Source organism: Micromesistius poutassou, assembly GCF_964030765.1.
Source record: "Micromesistius poutassou genome assembly, chromosome: 10".
Lineage (NCBI taxonomy): Eukaryota > Metazoa > Chordata > Actinopteri > Gadiformes > Gadidae > Micromesistius > Micromesistius poutassou.
Genome location: NC_140280.1, coordinates 16,343,407 through 16,365,498, shown reverse-complemented (window position 1 = coordinate 16,365,498; position 22,092 = coordinate 16,343,407). Strand labels below are relative to the sequence as shown.

The window sequence follows — 22,092 nt, the reverse complement described above, 5'->3', positions numbered from 1 at the left end:
ATGGATTTAAGTTAAAATATTGAAAAATTCAAGATTAAAATTGTAAATGTTTTTAATAAATGTTTGTGTATACAAAGAAAATGAAGAATGAAATGCAATTCAAAGCGATCTAGATGACGCCAATGAATGACAAAGTGTATTAGGTTCATAGCGGTCTGCTGGTGAGGGGTGTGCTGGCCACCTCCGTGCTGCTGTAGGTCATGCCCTCGTCCCATTGGTCGTCCTCAGTGGGAGGCAGGTGCAGCGGGACAGTCTGCCCCACCACGGTCAGAAGCCTCTGCTGCAGCTCACCCACACTCAGGTTGTGTCGAGGCTAACACACACACACACACACACACACACACACACACACACACACACACACACACACACACACACACACACACACACACACACACACACACACACACACACACACACACACACACACACACACAAGCCCAAGGGCATGAAATAAAAAGGTTTGATGCAAAAGCCAGGAAGGAGGATGCAGCAGGGCTCGCACCAAAGACTCAACCACTGAACAACAGGGGTCTTTGTAGGGAGCTTGCCTGGGACCAGACACTAGTCTGTGTGTGCGTGATCCTTACTAAAACAAGTTAATCAAGGGCTCTCTGTTGAATTGGGTCTTGTTCCCCTTCTCAGTGATCTATAGATGGTGAACATCGTCTGAATGGCCCTCAGATGGCTAAAGTAGCCACGTGTGTTTGGCTCGTAACCAGAATCTCTGATTGAAAGCTCTCACTGCTCAAACCAGCCATCAGTCAATGCTAGTAAGCATTTGTGCTCGAAGGCATAACAAATATTTTCGGAAAGTTTTTTCACACCATCTCTGGTGGAATGAGAGAACCTTTTGATAAACGCAGACTAGAGTCATCTTGGATGAGTGAAACAGGAAGCCGTCTATTGAACCTGCCGAACAGACAGTACTTTTTCTCCCCTCACCCTCAGCTGGTCGGGAGTTGCTGATCCAATGCAGCTGCTGTTTATTTCATCCCCTTCCAGACGGACGCTGGCTGCAACGGCACCACATCCTGCAACTGGTAACCATGGACATCAGATGTTTTGAGTTGTGCAGGTGTTTGAAAAAATAAAATAAACATTATAAACCCATAGCTTTCTACACTTTAATGACCCCTGCATGTACAATTAACTGCCTTTTGTTTATATACAGTGAGTTGAAGATGTATTGTCTCCTGTCCAACATATAGTTCTGGGCAGACAATACTGTTAATGGTCAGTAAAGGCGAATCTTTTATATTTAACTGTTAAAGGCTGGGGAGCAGTGTGACCTGTAGTTTTACCTTTCTGATAGTTATACGTTTGGCCCTCTGCTATGAGTAGGTCTGCTCAAAAGTGACTACATCGCACATCTTTCTTTCTTTAAACTCTGCTGCAACCCTGTGGACTTGGATGGTAGTGCATGGACAATTACCCATCATGGGTCTTCTACTTTAAAATTAAATCTTCACTTAAGAATGTGCACACAGTCAACCCACCTGACGTTGGATTCACTATGGAGCTTTCCCCCCGGTCTGAACCCGGTTTCGACCCAGGTCTAGTAGTATATTTCCTGTGTAAAGGAGTTGCTACATGTCAGGGCATCGTGTAGGCTGTAACCTGTCATGTCCCTCTCATTTAATAAAATATATATTGAATAATACACACACAACGAATGCAGAAGAAGTTAATCAAGATTGCACCGCCCAGTCGGCATGAAGGTAAGATGTCCAAACCGGACCGACCTGACATAACATTACCATATTTTATTCTACAATACTATATTCTACCATTATCGTGACTTATGTAATGATGCACAAAAGCAACATACACAACACACATCACGTTACAACCTGCACATAGCCTGGAGGGTTCCAAGGCCCCTGGACACCAGCGTGTGACCTTCTCTACTTCACTCATTGTTCTGTTCCCAGCGAAGGATCCTATAACAATGTTAATGCCATCTTCCTGTTCCTATCACCTCCCTGTTCATTGTGTTCTGCCAATATATACACTTCTCCTCTCGGATTTCCTTAGAGAACTACAGAATGTATTCCTCTCCATGTATTAAACCTAATACTGCATGTATGAAACATAAAGCATGTATTCAACCTTATAATGCATGTATGAACCCTAATAAAGCATGTATTAAACCTAATACTGCATGTATGAAACCTTATTATCACATGTGTTTAACCTAATTATTGCATGTATTAAACCTAGTAATGGCATGTATTGAATCTAATTATCGCAGGTATTAAACCTAATTATTGCATGTATTAAACCTAATTATTGCATGTATTAAACCTAGCAATGGCATGTATTAAACCTAATTATTGCATGTATTAAACCTAGCAATGGCATGCTGGCACTTATGGCTTACTCACCGGGAGATGCTGAGGCGTTTGAGGCGCTGGTCAAACAGCCAATCGCAATGGCCCACGTTCTCCTCCTCCATACTCTGCACGGACAGTTCCAGGGCCGACACTTCCTCCCTGTAGGCCGAAACCTGGGGTCAAAGTTTACAGAGTAGGCGGGTTAGTCCTTATCCCCCGAATAAAGTGAAACATAAATAGTGTTAATCCTCGGTTTCTAAAGCGTTGAACAGGGTTGGACGGTCCCTAGAGGAGCACTACCTTTTCTCGTAACCATTCGTTATCTTTGTGGGCCGCTCTGTGCGACTCGTCCATGTTGAGTTCTTTACTTTTCATCTAAAAAAAGGGGAAGACAAAACATGGCAAGGAGAACCTCAGGAGATGACCTCAGAAATAGTGCCACCTGCGGGTGACCGCTACACACGGAGGGCAACAATCTTCAGTTTCTTACCTCTTCAGCCAGTCTGTTGTCCTTGATGGCTTGGGCCGTCCCCATCTCTATCATCCTTAGGGTCAGGGACAGCTGGCTCTTTATGTGCTCTACAATTGCACAACATCAGCACTCATTATTGCACACTCATAACTGCATGGACAACAGCAGGAGTCTGTGAGCGCTGTGGAACAGACGCACTGGAACCCTCTCACGCCGTCCGATGTAACGTGAGAAACCGGCTCTTACATACTGCACACCTCGGGTTCCTTTCAGGATGTTCACTTCAACTAAAAAGGACTTCCTCAGTTAATCTCATCTCATCTTGTAGAAGGTTAACGCAGAGTGCTACTATAACCCTATAACCCTAATCCAATTGTGTATAATTAAATTTGACTTCGACATTTGACTTATTGTATCTGCCATATTTGTAGCAATATCCATTCAATGTATATGTGGGGTGCAATTTAGACTATAATTTACAAACTTTAAATGAAACGGCGCACTACTCTACTACTATTTTCCCACAGTCACTGCCATCCCAATACTCTCCCATGCAAAACCTGCACAGGTGAGTCCTCTTGTTCCCCCCCCCCCCCCCCCCGCCCTCCCAAAGCCCCTTGGGCTGCTAGCTAGAACACAGCACCCGCGGCGGCGGCGGCGTCCAGCTGCATGCGCTCGCGCTCCTCCTCCAGCTGTGCGATCTGGGCCTGGTGCTCGTGGACGCCCCGGTCCCTGTAGTCCCGCAGCTCCTGGCACTCGGCCAGCCGCTCCGAGACCTGCCTCTCCACGTCGCTCAGCCTCCTCTGAGCGTCTTCCAAGTGAACAAAACCCAGAAGTAAGTTAGTTCAGTCTGAGGCTTAGGCCCTGTCCCAATTCTCCCCCTTCCCCTGGATTTATAACCCTAGATTTATAACCCTAGATTTATAACCCTAGATTTTGCGCGTTCCCACGAAGGGGTAGGGTGTCCCAATACTTAGCAAGGGGGAGTGCTGTTTTTCCCTTAAAATCATCCCTTGAATGCTAGCCAGCTCGGTAAATGACTAGCAGCTAAGGGCACTCAAAGCAAGTGTTCTTGTTAAGGGGAGAGAAATGGGACTGGGCCTTACTGTACCACAAGTCACAATGAGAGACACGACGGTAAAACCCAGCGCGGCCATTGATACTTGTTCGACCACAAGGGAGAGATGTACTAGGCAGATTTGAGGATGTCGTACTGAGGTTGTGGTGGTGTAGTTGTACTGAAAGGAGAACCAACAACAGCAGTACATTGATTTGCATTAGATCATGACTCCCTTCTGGTTTAAACACATGCGATAGCATGCTTAACCTGTGATTGGCTAATATGGTTACCTGCTGGTCACCTCATTAAGCGTTAGTCATATATATCCCATTGTAGGACATACACAGGTGTTGTTCATAACACTAATTATTAGGGTTAGCCCTTTTAATGCACCACGGCACGGGGAGTAGTAGACTAGAAAACTAGTAAAGATGAGTCACGTTGACCATTTCACAAAGCTGTCATAGCAGTTAAAACACAGGTGTAGCCCACAACATTATCATTGGGGAGGTAAGTAGTGTGTGAAGGAAGGTGTTTCATTTACGTGTGTCACTACTATCAATGGTCAATATGTGTTACACTCACTAGTTTAGTCTACTCTCCATGCCCTAGTACATAAAAGAAGGAGGCCTATAATTAGTGGTATGAGAAACACCTGTGTTGGTTCTTAGACGCCTCTGAAAACATCATTTAGGTGTGGTCAGCGGTGTGTTTTTATCGTGTTTGGTTGTGTATTGCCTTTTAAAGGTCCGAGGGACCTGAAGGCCTGTTTACCTTCCACCTCCGCCTTCTTGGCCAGGGTTGCGTCCTTGTCCTGTTCCAGTTGTTTCATGTGCGCCAGCTCTTTCTGCGCCAGTTTCTTCTCCTGCTCTTTCACCTGCTTCAGGAGGAGCCGCATCTGGTTGTCCTGCTCCGACTTGAGCTGCTGCAGCTGACCACAACATCACCGACATTGTTCATTTCAACGTTCAGAGAAAATGTCACAGACAAGATCAACCAGGGAAGGAGAGGAAATAATGTTTGTGCGCTCAATCGATTAAACAGCATGGTTTTGGTTGAAACAATAAACATTTTGGGAGTTTCTGAAGGTCATTAATCAACAGTGGTTTAAAACCGCTAGGTGTCGGTAATGAAAGGGGTTTGAGCTAAACAAATCTTTGAAAACAATTTACAAGATGACCTTATTAATGTGCGTAGGCCTACCAACTTGACGTTTCGGAGCTTCTTCGTTTCAAGTTGGTCTATCTCTCCGAGAAGGTCCTGAATGTCTTTTCTTTTTAACTGTACACTGGAAAGAAAACGGAATAAAAAACAGCGTCATAAAACGTTAACTACGTTTGCCTTTACTTCACGTTATACTAACTCAATACGTATGTACACTTACCGAAATTCAATGTAACTCTTTGCAGGCGTGTCCTTTTCGTCACCCGATGGTTTGGACATTTCCGACACATCTATGTTAGGGCCTGAACCTGAAGTGGCGATAATGTTATAAGGTGTACTGGTCCATTTCGATGTCTGGTGGTTCGTTGCTATGTCGTTGCTAATGAAACATAACGCCAAAACCCAACATTGTAGTGAACTAATTGGAATAACCGCATTTCTCTCGGCACGGACCTCGTGGCGCAACGGTAGCGCGTCTGACTCCAGATCAGAAGGTTGCGTGTTCAAATCACGTCGGGGTCATACATTTTTCTTTTTATTTCTTTGAAATAAACGATCTTTAACTTAGCCATATCAACTTTAATTTCCCGTTTACTTTTATATGTATTCCTTTATATCATATATTTGTAAATCTCATTCCTTATTACGTTTTACGATTTAAATATGAGAGGCAATTTAACGCTTTTTGAAACATTACATTATGTCAAACATGGAGGGAATACAGAGTGAAACAAAGTGATGAATTAATCTAGCATTAAACCCCTTTCCGAATAAGGTCCGACTCCTACGGCAGTTTAGGTCGCGCCCCTTTCGACTGATGCTAACATGGAGTTGCTTTACCACTGGACGTCCCACTGGTTTCAGCTTCCACTCGATGTCTGCTGGTGACAACTTCGGCACGGTACGTTTTTGTTTTAATTCTAAATATTAAAATGTATTGTATTGTAAATGTATTTCGGAGCTGACGTTCAATGTAGTATTCATTCAAATAGTAGTCCGCGATTTGTAATATGATTAACTAAAAAAGTTAAATTTACACAATATTGCACAAAAAGTGTTCCTCAAATTTTTGTATCCACATAACTAATTGAACAATAGATACTTTAATATTTAAATGCATTCGACACTTTAATACATTCGATTAAATAAGACATTCATTCGTTTTTCATCACAATTGTCTTTTTTGTTCAGTGTTTAGCCTACCTAGTGTCTACTTGGAGCCAACAAGTAGGACTAATAGGTCTACCTACCATAATCTTTCACCCACTTTCACTCACTGCAACCCCGGCGCCTACAGTTAACTTCTACCAACCTTTCTGATTACCTTAGTAAAACGCAAACAAGGAAATGTTTCTTGCTGTGAATGAAGACTCGCAACATTCCTTAAGGTGGAATTTCCCTATCTTATTCGTTTTAATCATAAACTCACACATAGTTTGCCGACAGGGAACAATCATTTTAGTCCGGGGGGGGCGGTCAGTTTCCAGACAACACACACGCTTTATAGGTGAGATATGGACATTGTCATAACATGCAAGCATTCCAAAGAGCCTGCAGCGTACACAAAGCTGTCTCTTCCTTTCTGAGGAAAGGCTCTTAAATTACCTAGGAAAAACAGGGTTTACTTTGGGTGGTTGTTTTGGCGATGTGGATAGAGGTTTCCCAAGCATGCTGCTTGTCTTTCTATTTACAACCGAATATTCGACCAAAGTCATATTTAATATAAACATGTGATGGACAATACATAACAACAATAGCCTATAACTTATAAAGACTTCACTGTCATGGCTTTGTTTGTAGGCGTCAATGCAGGCTTGCTAAGTTCCTAATTTCAAGTCATCCATCTGTGTCGGCCTGCAGAGAGGCTGACTCAGTGAAATGGCAGTGAGTGATTGTAGACGATATGTTATGGAATCAATAACGTTGGATGGACAGGGTCTGCAGGGCAGCAGGAGCTGAAGTCTTTTTTTCTACTGCTTATTCATCACAAGGCCCCAGGAACATACCACATGACCAAAACAGCTACAGCAGTGGTTTTGCAAAAGGCTGTTCATGTACCATGGCTTATAGGTTAAATGGCAGGCTTATAGGTTTAATGGCAGGCTAACAGTGATTAAGATGTGGGATGTGGTTTAAAGGTCTCTGATGTAAAAGCCAGACACGAAAAATATGTAAATGATGAAGTGTGGTAAGTGAGGGTCCTCAGCAAATGTTTATTGTGATCATCGTGTAACGTGCACAACAAACAAGTGGCCATATTATACAGTGTTACAAAGCTGTTGCAAATCTCATGTGGGGCCCTCAACAGTCCCAGGCATAAATGACACGTCTCTGAATAATCACATGGTGTGAAGTCCAAATCTGAGTATAATAAAAACAAGTCAATGTTAGTATCCTCAGATAATATTATTTTCTATGTAAAAAATAAATATAGATTTTTGAATGAATATGAATCGATATTGAATATATACGAATGCAATTTAATATTTACAAAATGTTTTAGTGTGACTGCAAGCCATTCAGCAAAAACAGACATACCAGGCACACTACAAACCATTCAGCCACTTCCCCCTGGACACAGCCTTTTGGTGTTGATGTTGTCTTTCTCTTTCACTCCACTTTTACAACTAGGAAGTGTGTTTAAACACACTCCGATTCACATCCGTGGACGGACGATCTGTGTGTCCTCTGTGTCCTAAAAAAAGAAAACCCCAACAATGTCCCCCCCCCCCCCCCCCCACCCCGCGTTGTCTCCAGAGGGCCGCACAGTGAGGAGAACCCCCCGACCAGGAGGCTCAGGGCATCAGGCAGAGCTGAGAACATCAGAGAGGAGAGTCCCCCATCCTGAGCAGCAGCGCCAGCAGCACCATGATCGACTTGAGCTTCCTGACCGAGGAGGAGCAGGAGACCATCCTGGGCGTCCTGCAACGGGACGCCCTGCTCAAGAAGGCAGAGGAGCAGCGTGTCAAGTAGGCGTCTGCTCGCCCACCGCTCGCATCAGGCGGCCATGTTGATGCTGCTGCTTATCGGCTTGATACAAAGTGATTTGATATTTATTGTTTTAGATATAGATATTAATATGTTATTATTTTATGTGGAAGATCATTTAGTATAGCATTTGATTGATAGGATCTGCCTTGTGTTGACCAGACAATCAATGAGATTCATCATCATTGGGCGATTGCAATACCACCAAATGCAGTTAGCGTCCAATCAGGTAGTGCAAGGTCATGTAAAGTGCAGGTATAACAAGCAATATATACCTTAAGCACATAAAAAGTACTTTCACTTAACATAAGAAAGTTCCCGGTAGCCCAATCAGAGTGGTCTCAGAGTGGTGTTTGTGTGCAGTGTACAGTGCCCCTGTATACAAACAGCCCCTGTGTTTGTCATTTGAACAAATGACGCAACATCGATGAATGATATTAGCAGCCGGTGTAGATATCAGCAGATACACACCTTCCTGTGTCTTAGTTTCCTGTTGATGAAGGTTTACTTGCCTGTGTGCTATCCACTTAAAAGCAAAACCGGTTTCACACTGAGCATGGCCTTCAATGGAGAGCATTTTGAAGTGGTTAAAAAAATGGCATTAGTTGCTGACATGACAAAAATGTGTCTGCTTGTGCGTGTGTGTGCTTGTCTATTGTTGTTCATGTTGAACAGTATTCACCAAGTATTGGCGAGTTTTAATTAAAATGTGTCAATCTGAAGCCTTTGGAGACTGTCGTCAAGATATATCTCCATCATGAATTAAATGATATATCAATAAGCAACATGACTTTTTAAAGTCCTGAAGAGAGAATGCACAAACTGCCACCCGCAGCAACACTATGAATGACTATAAATACCACAGACTGTGCGCACATTTCACTAGCGCCGCATCAAAGTGGCTATAAATACTGCTCTGTGCTCCCGTCCCGGTGCCTAGGAGCCTCCAACGGTCGGTGAAAGACAGGGGCCTGCTGAAGTACCTGAGTGGGGAGTGGTTCTACGAGACCAAGTCGCTGCGCCATCGGGACCGCATCCACGGCTGTGACATCATCCGGGCCTCCATAAGGCATAAGCACAAACCCGTCACCCTGCGTGAGTAACCCAGAAATGTGCACACCACCCACACACAAATTCACACACCTTTTGGGCATGTACACACGTGTTTTGAAAAGCGTAGGTGTGTTTGTTTGCTTTATTTAGTAAAGAGTTCAACGGATTTGCAGGAGGTTTTATCTGGAACAGCAGCGAAAGTGAAGGAAGATTTGCACTCTTAGAAAAAAAAACCTTGAAGGCTATTTACTAAATTACATCGTAAGACAACAAGCTAAGCCATGGGATATAGAAACAAGCTGTGACATGTTGGCATGCTGTGTGTATAGGATGCAGCCGGCTATGTTAGCCAGGCGAGTTCCAAATCCTGAGATTACAATGTTGAGCCTTATTAAAATGTTATCGCCTACCTCTTAGATTGAGACAGTTGATTAATCTTGTTCTGCAAAAAAATTATTTTGTTGGTGGCCTGTCCCTGGCTGGGGCTGTCCCCGGTAATGTCCTATTTCAATACAAATGTGATTTGAAAAATATTGGAATGCATTTTTAAATGGCAGAGAATGATTCTGTATTCAAGGGCTCACTTTGGCTTGTTTTTGCCTCGTTTACCAACACTTAAAACACAACCTAGTAAACCAATGGTCATGTACTGCCAAATATTTTACTACATTACTGTATTTACCATGACAAGAATAGGCAAAAATAAAATTAAAATAAATAATAACTTGTTGATATATGGACCGCCAAACTAAAAATGTCCCTGTTTTTCATTTCAGCAACTTATGCAACATCTCGTTATTTTAAAAACATCAGTGTTAATATAGCTTTCACGTTTTATTCATGAGATATGGGACACATATGGGATATGAACAAATATTACAATGGCTTTTTTTTGGATGCATATTTTAGAACAAATATTTATTGAAAAAGAACAATATCTATTTACAGTATTACCAACCTTGGTGTGTGCATTTATTTCATGTCTTTCAGTGGAGCTGTCACAGATGCTACCTGAGAAACCAAGCTTTGTAGCCAGTGGTAACCAGGAAGTGTACATCCCCCCTGAGCTCTGTGGTCTCATCCCAGAGGACCCTCAGAACAGAAGGTGAGCTCCGGACCTACGCTCAGCCATGTTCACAAAAGAGCCAAATACGTTTTTTTGTTTGTGTTTACGGATTCGTTTTGGATTATCCGGACCGACTATTTGAACGCAGGTATTCAAAGTTACGTTGGTTTAGAAAAGTAGAAAAAATGAACTTTGTACTTTGGGGCCTAGCCATGAATGCAATAACTCAAGACTTGCATAACATCCAGCGCAAAAAGGATAATTATGCGATTAGTGCAGGTTCTAGTAGAAAACTAAAAGCATTGTACAGTTATTATAGTGCAGCCTGGAGTATGAACTGCTGGCGTAATGCCTTCCTAGCCGGTCATCAGTGCAATTAAACTGCTGGGTCTGATGACCCATACCCCTCTGTAGTCAATTACCGGCCCTCTCATGAGAAGCTAACACAAAGCTGTTTTCATGCATCCAGAAAAAAAGAATCCACGCCCTTATGACCTATCCAAAATGTGTCGGTTTTACAGGATCTGAATGGAGAATGTGAGACTTTCACCCTTCATGGGTTAGGGTGTGTGACATGTTTTGACTGTGTTATTCAGAACCCAATTAGACTCACTTATTCGCTCATTAGATTCATCACTCACCATCTGTAATCAAAAGCTTAATGATTTTTTTTAATTATTTGGTTTTACTATCGGTTCTGAAAGTTTTGAAAGCGATCCAAAATGATGCGTGCAATTCTCCATATATTTCTTATATATATATATATATATATATATATATATATATATATATATATATATAACATATATACATATATATATAACATATTTGTTATTACATTTACATATTACATATTTATTAACATATCTGCTAGTAGGGAATCAAAGCGTCAACTATCAATTTCAACTGCTTCAATTAATTGTTCTGAGACACAGGCAACAAACAATTATATGCAACAAACCAGCGGCATTTAATCTCGTCATGTTGTCGTAAAGTCCATCACAAGTTTTACTGGTTTTGTTTCACATAACAGCAAATTACATGGCTGTAGCTAGTAGTGAGAGAGGAGAGAAACGATACGCTTGTAAGAGCCTTGGCCGCATTAATCCGCTTGTAAGGTCACAAACTCACATGCTTTGGTTTTTTCCACAGAATTTGAGGAGCAGACATACTCCTAATCACACACGCATAAATGCACGCACACACACACACACACACACACACACACACACACACACACACACACACACACACACACACACACACACATGCACACATGCATGCACACACGTGCACGACACACATGCATGCACAAAAATGCACACACACATGCAAGCGTAAAAAATAAGTATAAAGTTCATGCTGCATTTGGTTAGTTAGTTGAGTTAAGTGTGTGTGTGTGTGTGTGTGTGTGTGTGTGTGTGTGTGTGTGTGTGTGTGTGTGTGTGTGTGTGTGTGTGTGTGTGTGTGTGTGTGTGTTGTCAGGTGTTCGTAGTATTAGCCTTTTCCTGAAATTGCTCATACAAAAAAACACTTATTTAAGCAAGAGAAGGAAAGACCGATTGGTACCCTACTTATGCTTATTTACTGTACATTGGAAATACAAAAGAAAGCATTGATTGTTTAGTTCATGTGATTAGAATTTCCAAAGGACCAACCCTCCGCTTTGTCAACAAGCCTGACTTGTTAGCCTGAACATTGATTTAAATCAGTCCTAAAGCAACTGATTGGTTATCTAGGTCTGCAGAGAGTAGACGTGAGTATCTGCAGGAGGAACCTGATGATTCTTGTTTTTCACTTGATGTTTTGTAGTCATTTGATGTATTTTGTCTATTCTTAAAGAAATGAAGACTGGAGTTCATATGAATGCTCAAAAGAGACACCCACAACGAACATACAGTCCCCCACAAAGGTAGAGTATTCAGTTCTGCCAAACATAAACAACTACAGAAGAATAACAGTCACCTATGTTCTTACGTCATCCTCGTCTTCCTTGTCCCCAAGCAGCAAAGAAAGAACCCTTTCAACTGGGAGGCCCTTGCCCCTACTAAGCCCCCAGAAGTGACTGGAGACCCAGCAAGTGAAAACAATGAGCAGGCAGTGGAAGAACCGCCCGACCCCACGCCTGCACACCATGAGGGTGAGCTCTCCGCAATGCCGACGCTTAAATCAGCAGAACTCAGACAACTGGAGAACAACAGTGGTTGCATTCCATAGTTTGCTCAGATATATTGTAACAAATGTCATCTTTTATGTTTTGGACAAAGCGGGCATCTTGACAGTCAAAACGGTCAGAGCATTTTCTATGCAAACCAGTGTAAGTGTAAGTAATATAGAGGTATCATGGTTGGTTCTACGTGTGCTTTAGCTGTTGCTAAATATTTAACAGCATATTAACTTGCGACGGCTAGCATGAACATTAACTGCATGGCGGTTGACAAGCATACACTTTCTCGTCTCCAATATATCCTCCCTGAAATTATTCTGTCTTCCTTTGCAATTTTTTTTTACCCAAAATAGGCTTACATAGATGATTGGGACCATTACGTAATTGATCCTCTGCATTTAATCTGTCCAAGATATACAAATAGTTTTGACGTCCATATTTGGCAATCTTAGCCTTTGGTGGAATAATTGAGCACTGAAGGTAGCTTGAAAGTGACAATTCAACAGTTTAGGAAATGTTGTTTACAAGTGGTGGCTTCACTATTTAGTGGACAGTCTTTTAGAGTTTCAAGTCTTTGTTTTCATGCAGGTCCTCAGATCAATGGAGTGGGAGAGGGTTGAGTGTTAGTGAGCGTTTCCCAGGGATTGTCGTTAATGCATATTCTCATACGCAGAGGTCCAAGATTAGCTGGGATTACACAGAAATACATTCCAGTGGCATAATCTCCCCTGCATGACTTCTCTCTGCAGGAAAGCGTTCTAGGAAGACATGGAAAAGTCTGTTTATATTTGAAACACCAAACTAATTGATGAGTATATTTGGTTGTTTTGTATTTGTCAACTTAATTAAAGTATGTGCCATATAATGTAATACAAAGCATATAGGCAAAGAACATCATATAATATAATATACAATAGAAACTCAAAGCTACCGGACATTACATTGACATAACATTGTTGTTAAGTAAAGGTTTCTGTTCATCATAATGTGGTTTCTGGTTTCCCTTTCGTTTGTTTCAGAGCCTTTATCCTCGGCTGAATTTTCCCTATCTTATGCTACTAACCTAAACCAAGAGCCCCTTGAATCAATCCCAGAAGAGCCCACCAACACGTCCAGCCCCTTCCCCGTGTACAGAAGGACCTTATCGCAAGACGGAGCTAGTCATGCTCACTATCCAACCCCTAGGGGCATCCTTAAGGTCATGTCCGACCCGGGCTCCACAGACTCTCTCGTCTCCGCCAGCGCAGTCCCCCAGAGCCCCCCAGACCGGGGCTCTGCTGCTGAGGACGCAGGCCCCACAGGGAGGGATGCCCTGGGGAAACAGGTGAGGTTCGGCCCTGCGTTGGGCCAAGGTGAGCCCCAGCCCGGAGAGCACAGTCTGCTGGATGTGGATCATGTGCTGGGTTCCCCGTCAGCAGAGAACAACAATGATGGTGGTACCGCGGGCGCGCGCAGGCCTTTACTTAGACTGCTGGCTGTGAGCTCTCAGGAGATACATGTCCTGAAGCCAGAAGTCAGTGCACAGCAGGTCCCTGGTGGTAAGAGTTTCCTTCAAACCAATGCGCCGTCCAATCAACTTCAGATCAAGTAGAATAAAAAAAAAAAAAAAAAAATGAAGCTTGAATCAACCACTTCACAAAATCAGACAAAAAACACAAATTTGTTTACGATGGTTGTTGCCTACTTTTATTACCTTTTTTATTTTTTTGGTTTGTTTTTCTGCATGAACTATAATTAACCTGCTTTTTATGTCCACCTATTCTTGATTGCTATGCAAATTTGATATTGGTGCTTTTTCATCTCTGTCATGTATTTGCTAACATACTTTCCTTAATGCTTTGCATATTTACTAATTTATTGTTAAACAGACATTATCGTTTAGTATCAGACTAAGTGGTAATGACAGTTTACAATACCGTTTGCCTGTAATTTTATGAATTGTTTGTGTTTTGATTTATTTACACGTAGAATCTTGTCATTAATATATCAATGTGAAATTAATTGTGATATTCTATTCAGATGAAGACCTACTGAAACTTCTGTTTGATTAAGTTGCTATTTAGTTTTTTTTTTACCATACTTTTGATAATCAAAACATTGTATGGAGAATGCTGATCAAACCTGATCAAACCCATTTGACAGTATATTAATGAATAGTATATATCTGGTATTTACCTATACTTTAATCGCAACTTATTTGACAGTATATTAATGAATAGTATATATCTGGTATTTATTTTAATTGAGATAATGAAATGTTCATCCAACCGATGACTGCCCATCTTTTGCAGATCTATCAGAGCAGTATCATGACCAGTTCCCCCAAGTGTCCAAGCCTCTTTCAACTGAGCAGGAGTCAGGTAAGGCTTCTTACCTGGAGAACGGTACTGAAGAGGATGCTCATGCCCAGGCCAAAGCCAGAGAATGGTTCAAAATGTGCGCAGGAGACAACGTAACATCCCAGCCTCCTGTTGAGGCCGCTTCAGATATCATGCCCTCGATCGATGACGGCTCAAAGGAGCCGTTGCACATCGTTTCGCCAATTCCCAGCAGCAAGTTGATTGGGACATTAAGCAAAGTAGAAGCCATGGACAACAATTCTAAAGAAGAGGATTCTTCAAGGATTCTTGAGGAGATAGCTGACAATTCAATAAAACCCTGGATCTCCCCAACAGCAGCCCACAGTGTTCCATTGGACAATCAAATCAACCCTGCTTGGATCAATGAAGAAGTAAAGTCTCCAGTGCCAAAAGAGGTCATATCACTGCAGCACACAGCCTTACAAAACCCTGCTTTTAAAGGCAGCGACGCTTCATCATTAGACACAGGCTCAGATCCACAACAGGAACCAGTGGAAAGTGAAGAAGATGTGGCACAGAAATTATCCAACCTCAAGGCCTTCTGGGAAAAAGAAAACATTGGACCGAAAGTGATCTTCACCAGAGAGCAAGCTATGACCGATGGCACTAAGAAGACCCAGCCCGAAGTCCCAACCCATGATAACGCAGGGTCTATGACAGAATTGACCCGGCACTATGGAGCAGCCCAGTCTGATGATGAAACGTACTTTCAAGAGAATGAAAGTGCTAATGACTTGTTCGATTTACCTAAAGAAGATGGCACATATCACGCACATCCAATCCTCATCAATGACGAGACAGATGAATCCCTTGCAGGATCAGTTAAAGATTTCCAGGAAAACAACCTCTCTGGTCCTGTGATGTGTTCCTCACTACTTCCTGAAGACCAAGAAGACAAGCCCACGACGATTACAGATCTCAAGGGTTTTTGGGAGAAAGAGTACACCGGACCAAAGATCATTGTTGCAAAAGTTAAGGAGGCATCAAGCGGTGCAGCTCATTCTAGTCCAAACAGATCAGAAGACCTCATCGGCAAAGTATGCCTCACCCAACCAGACCTGAATGAAGAGGTAGAAAACCCTAACAATAAAGCAAGCACTAAACCCATGATTGGAAAGGGCTTTGTTCCTAAAAGTTTGGGGAAATCACAGTTGAGTAAACTCAGCCATCAAAGTGAATCTTGCGAAAGGCCTCTTAGTCCTATTATGTCTCAGTCTTCACGATCCAGAGACTCTTCCGACGATGAACTCAGAAGGAGTCCGTCCAAGACTTGTCATCCCAAGGTCCTAGTCAGGGAGTCCTCTCTGCCAAGGGGATCTGCCGTTGACGGTTCTCCCTTGAAAACCTTTCCGATTGACATTGCTCTGGAACCTAAAGACGACAAGGAAGAGGGCGAAAGGCCAACACCAGCACCTAGGCAAAGAACAGGTCCATCGCATGAAGCAAAAGCAACAGGATCGATTAGCATACCCAGCGAAGATATCATAGCCCGATCTCTCCCACTGTCTCCTGAGGATTCTGAGAAGCAAACACTACCTGGAACGCCCACCCCTCTTGCTAGATCTTTTGTTCCTGATGATTATCAGCATTATCTTGGTTCACCCGAAAAGGCCCATCGCCCTCCATTTGAAGAGGAAGAAAAGCACCTTTCCAGTCCCATTTCTGTGGGTGATGCTAAGAGTAAGCCCCGACGTCCTCTTAAACGCCAAGGGGCAACCTATGGCAAGTCTATGATCGAGGGTAATCATTCTCGCATCAGATCTTGGATTGCACAAAATGCTGGAAGCTCTTCTCACGAAGACAAAACAACCAGCGCCCCGTCCGAATTTCGGGCAAGTTCAGGCAGTGAGCTTTTAAAATTCTTATCCTCAATTCCTCTAGATACAACTTAGAGATGTAACTTAACTCCTGGTGATGGTGAAAATTTTCAACGCAAATCATAATAGCCATGTGGGATCCAGCAACGCAAACTTTGAATAACTATAAGGTTTCAAGGCTAACCCATTAACAACCTGTTGAGTATATAACAGTCAATGGTCAGTAAATGGTCAAATTCTTCACATTAAAGATACTCTATACTCCTGAATTTTAATTTCTTCTACTTTATTGTTCAGTGTACTTTCAGAAATCAAACCATCAATGGAGGTCATCTGGTTAACCCCTTATGTGAATATATATCTGAAAATAAACTTACCCTGATTTAGAAATGTAGCTGTTTTCTTAACATATTTAGTAAGAAATCATAACAATTTTCAGTTTAATGTATATATCCATTCCAATATATATTTTTCAAAACCACTGATTACCAATTTAACTCAATGACAAACAACATGAATCGGTTCAGTGCAATCTCAAACTGTAGGTTTCTTTTTGCCTGAGTTGATTGTGTTTTGTTTGTGGCAGGTTATGATGATGATGATTCTAGTCCTGTCAGGTCAGCCCCAAAACAGAGACCAATGTCTATGTCCCAGAGCATGGAGAATCTTGGCGCACGCACAGGTAAAAGATGCCCTGTTTTCACTTTGCTACCCAAAACTTTATATTGTATTGTTATATGGCAGCAGCCACTTCTTTACAATTGTAATCCGTTTGTGTTTCGCTGTTTCACTGATACTTAGCAGTATATGTAGTCCTAGTCCACAGTGCAGATTGATTCGTGTGAGCCTGGTATACCAAGATTAATCCCTTGTAAACTTTTCTTAGACAAAGACAAAGGCCAAGGCAGCTCTCTGGGACAGCTGAATCTGAGTTTGGATGATGGTAAGAATCAACCATCATAACAATATTGTAATACACATTCAAAACAAAAGGTCCACCAGGGACGCAATCAAAATGCTGTTGTTTATGTATGTGTGTGTTTATCTGATTGGTTGTAACTTCAATATCTGCTGTTTGGTGCATGGCCAGAATTAACCCCCCTCCTGCACACCCGATTAACGTAAGGGAATGTAAATAGGGACAAGATATGCTAATACCACAGTGGTGTGAACTACTGTAACCCCTCCCGGTCTAAAACATACCGATTTTAAACATAGCATTTTTCTTCCCCCAGTCGGGGCTGCGGTGGCGCCTGCCTCTCTCCTCCCAGACCCCCTGCAGGCTCGGAGGATGAGTAAATCCGTGCCCGCGCTGCAGCTGGAAGAGGTGATAGCCCGCGACTCACTTCAACACACACACACCGACTTCAATGGCTTTGTTCACTGCCGCACTGCTTGTGGGTGCCTGTGTGCTCAATCTCGTCCCTCGCTCTGCAGACGGACGACGACGACGACGACAACGACTCGTTTGGCACCAAACCCAGAAGGAGAACGGCCAGTGTCGTGTCGAACCTCAGCCTCTCGTCGGGCCTGGCGTCCATGTCCTCTGTATATCCTCTGCCCGACACACGCCGTTTTGTCACAGCCTACTGCTATGCTTGCACTTTATTGATGTATCTCGAATGTCCATTGATTATGTTTGATGAATAGGAGTAGAGGCATAAAAGAAGCGCCATCGTACATTTTTACCGCTGGGGTTTTCACTTTTAGGGGAGCAGTAGCTATTAAAATGGTCACGTGGTCATATGGACAGATGAGAGAAACCCATTCTCATAAATCATTTTACTGAACCTTATCATTAATATCCTAAGGAATAGGTTAATGTCCCGGTAATTACGTCTGTTGAATAATTAACATTTGCTTGAATTCATAATCAGCTTCCATATGTATTTTCGTTTTTTATTTAATTATTTTCAATTATTACAGACATTGTCATTGCTTTGTTAAAGTTGCAAAAAAGAAAAAAAAGATTGAGCCCCTCCTAGTTATTAGGGATACTTTCAGGATTCAATGTTGTAGGGGTTCTGGGCATGTCAGTGGGATTTAATATATAACATTACTAAAATCAATATCGAACAGCATTGACTACAGATATGTTCAGCTAAATGTAAGCGACAAACTAATTGAAATGTCACACATTGCGACTTTAACCAATGGAAAGTAGAACGTGGCATAAAATAACAATCATCTCTCTTGCACGCATATGAACACAGTAGAGCAAAACCCCACCACAATGGGCACCATTAACGTCATGACTGTAATCACATAAACACGTTTCCTTCTTTGTTTGGCTCCCCAACGACAGGTCAGTGGCAGTATGACCAGCATCAGCCATGGAGACTTTGGAGACATTGAGGTGCAGGGCACATTGCAGTTTGCGTTGAACTATGTCCAGAAGCTGGGTGAGTTGCACATCTTCGTGGTCCAGTGCAGAGACCTGGCACTGGCAGAACCCAAGAAAAGCCGCTCCGACCCGTAAGTTCTCAGTATAGAAAACAAAAGATATATATATATATCTCATCACAGTGCAATATATTATTAACAAATTTACGTTAGATACATGATTTATTTTTAATTTCAGGTATGTCAAGTGCTACCTTGTCCCTGATAAAACTAAGTTGGGAAAGAGAAAGACCACAGTGAAGAAGAGGACGTTGAATCCCTCCTATAATGAAATACTCAGGGTAAGAAATGAAGCTCTGCTACTTCAATCCAATTATTGGATGTCCAAGTCCTGTACAAAGTTGTTTATACAAGTGGGACAGGGTGTTTTTCACACACTCCTCTGTAGACCACAGACTGTTACACACATATCTTGTGAGGCTCTTGATACTATCTTTTTCATGATATCATGTGGACAGTTTTGTCTTGCCATAGAAAAAAATCGAAAGCATGTGGGAAATGATCATGTTCAGCCCTTTTTTTCTAAAAATTATTATCTGAATAAAGACGATCAAAATTTCAATGATCAAAATTACATCTTTATTAGGAAATGTTATTTCATTGTGGTTTGCACTCCATGCACAATATTGCCAGTTGGTTCTAAAGTGTGATGACATTACAGCCATAGATTGGTAGATATCTTAGAACATCATTGAAATAACTTGGCAAAACTAGAAACGACTACACTATGGTTTGCCCCAGGCCAGAACAAGGCATTAGATACAAGATTAGCAACAACTGTAGACTACATATGTTTCAAATGAATGTAAATAATATTAATGAGTGAAATAAAATGTAAGTTGCACTTAATTTTTGGAAACAAGATTTGTACGACATTCATAAATTATGTTATTTGTTAGACCCGAAACCACAGCAGTGTCAGACTCATTTGTTAGACTCTCTCCACTGTACTTTATCCTATTCATCTTATTCTTATTCATTTCTCCTCTTCCTGCAGTTTAAGATCCTAATGGAAGTGCTGAAAATGCAGAAGCTCAACGTCTCGGTGTGGCATAATGACACCTTTGGACGCAACAGTTTCCTTGGCGAGATCAGCTTGGATTTATCTGAGTGGGACTTTGGCAACACCCAGATAAACGACTATGCACTTACACCACGGGTATGGGTGATCTAGCGATTGAAATTCATGTTGGACGTCTGCATTACTTCAGCACATGAAAGAGGTTTTGGCTATTTATGTCGACTTGTGTACATTTGCTGTCAAATCCATAAATCTCATATGTCATCTGAATATGTATGTTTTTAATGACGTCTTCCAACAAGTGTCTTAATTGCCTTATATATATATATATATATGGGGCTTTTTTATCCCTTACTCCAGCAGTTCCCATCTCCGCTGGGTGAGCGGCCCAAGCCCACCAACAAGAAAGGGCAGATGAGGGTAGCCCTGCGCTACCTTCCCCAGCCCTCCCACGGTGAGCCTGACGCCATGCTCTTTGTAATCTGGAAGGTTCAGTCGTGTTTTGTTTACGTTTTGACCTCCCATCTCTACCTGTAGGCAAGAAGACATCCAAGATGGACCCGGGCGAGGTGCAGATCTGGGTGAAGGACTGCAAAGACCTCCCGCCGGCCCGAGGGGTCATCATTGACCCTTTTGTAAAATGGTGGGTTTTTTATACATTTCTTACTTGTTAGATTCCCAAGATTTATATTATAGTCTTATGAATGTGATATCAATGTGGGAACCTGTTTGGACTGATATTTTAGGCTTTTTAATAAATTTAGTTAACCACATTTATCTGAAGAGACAAATAGTGAATTCAGATCCGTGTCATTAAGGATGTACAGGTAGACTGCAGAAAGGAAATATCGAACCCAGGACCTTTCAGCTGAAAGTGGAGCACTCTAGGATCCGCTTAATCCCCATGCCCTAGTGCCCCTACGACATGATCTGACACAAACACCGCGATGCTTCATTCACCGTTGGTAAAGTGTGACCGAGGGCTAAACTGGCATCACCTCTCCCCCACTGCGGCAGCACTGTGCTTCCTGACACCAGCAAGAAGAGCCGGCAGAAGACCCGCGTGGTGAAGCGAACGGCCAACCCCATGTTCAACCACACCATGGTGTACGACGGCTTCCGGCCTGAGGACCTGAGAGAGGCCTGCGCCGAGATCACGGTGTGGGACCACGATCGGCTCAACAACCACTACATCGGCGGCCTCAGGCTGGGTCTCGGAACAGGTGAGATGTCGACAGTGGTCGTCCATTGGTCCACTGCTAGAAGGTTCTCCACAGGCCTTTCTCTGACCAGAACCTGTCGGAAGGGGGTGTGATCGAGGGTTATTTTGTGACGGTCAATGTGAATGACAATGAGCTAATGTTCATAAGGTTACTAGCTTATGAATCTCAGTCGATGGACACTTTGCCATATGACTCTATATAGAGCTATGCTATTGCACCATCATGGACACCATTATAGCAAGGTAACCTTTTTTATTGTATTAAATAGGCAAGTTAGCAGCAAGTAGTGTGTGTTTATGGGAATGCATGCTTTTTGAAACGTGTTTCTAAATGCCTTATTGTTCAATTGTGATGATATAGTGTTGTGATCATCAAGTCCACAATGCCATTTCCTCTGTCTGCCCATTCAGGTAAAAGTTATGGAGCAGAAGTAGACTGGATGGATTCTTCTGAACCTGAAACCAACCTATGGGAGAAGATGATGGGCTCTGAGGGAGAATGGGTGGAAGACATTTTGCCTCTGAGAACATTTGTGGTGGCAAAAAGCAGGGCCAAGTGAATTTAAAATAAATGTAGAGTAAAGTAATATAAATATGTGTGCGGAAGCAATAATATATATGGAACATAACAGATGGAACCATTAACAGAATACTGTAATGTGCATCTTGTTAATTTGTTACACAAGGCAAAGTGCCACACACACACACACACACACACACACACACACACACACACACACACACACACACACACACACACACACACACACACACACACACACACACACACACACCATTTTTATATTGACAAATCACTTTAATCCAGAATCAAAACATCACTGATTTATGATCATGAATGATTTGTTTAAAGACCATTGTACTGTCATTTACTCCTTATTTGAACGCTGCATTTCTTCAATAAACAGTACATGAAAATAATTCACAAGTGGAGTGGAGATTTGG

General features: G+C 42.3%; 2 protein-coding genes and 1 non-coding gene across 3 annotated transcripts; 2 read left to right on the top strand and 1 right to left on the bottom strand.

Annotated features, from left to right (window-relative positions):
- Positions 1 to 145: 145 nt before the first annotated feature.
- On the bottom strand, positions 146 to 5,311 carry ccdc83 (coiled-coil domain containing 83; the record flags this gene model as incomplete). Its single annotated transcript, XM_084474158.1, has 10 exons — positions 146 to 313; positions 946 to 1,040; positions 1,500 to 1,558; positions 2,388 to 2,509; positions 2,637 to 2,711; positions 2,827 to 2,915; positions 3,452 to 3,619; positions 4,643 to 4,799; positions 5,072 to 5,156; positions 5,253 to 5,311. 10 exons carry the CDS (start codon positions 5,309 to 5,311, stop codon positions 146 to 148), a joined length of 1,077 nt encoding a protein of 358 aa, XP_084330284.1.
- A 171-nt stretch (positions 5,312 to 5,482) lies between these two features.
- AC3HAE_024898 (transfer RNA tryptophan (anticodon CCA)) lies at positions 5,483 to 5,554 on the top strand. Its single transcript has one exon. It is a non-coding gene; the product is annotated as a tRNA-Trp (tRNA).
- Positions 5,555 to 7,900: 2,346 nt separating this feature from the next.
- On the top strand, positions 7,901 to 21,689 carry sytl2a (synaptotagmin-like 2a; the record flags this gene model as incomplete). The annotated part of the gene is made up of 18 exons (XM_084474190.1): positions 7,901 to 8,001; positions 8,961 to 9,115; positions 10,064 to 10,178; positions 11,982 to 12,051; positions 12,147 to 12,279; positions 13,326 to 13,844; positions 14,598 to 16,511; positions 17,070 to 17,165; positions 17,370 to 17,426; positions 17,719 to 17,810; positions 17,921 to 18,031; positions 18,789 to 18,958; positions 19,065 to 19,167; positions 19,884 to 20,051; positions 20,268 to 20,361; positions 20,445 to 20,550; positions 20,925 to 21,130; positions 21,541 to 21,689. The coding sequence occupies 18 exons, from the start codon at positions 7,901 to 7,903 to the stop codon at positions 21,687 to 21,689; spliced, it is 4,359 nt and encodes a 1,452-aa protein (XP_084330316.1).
- Between the last annotated feature and the right edge of the window lie 403 nt (positions 21,690 to 22,092).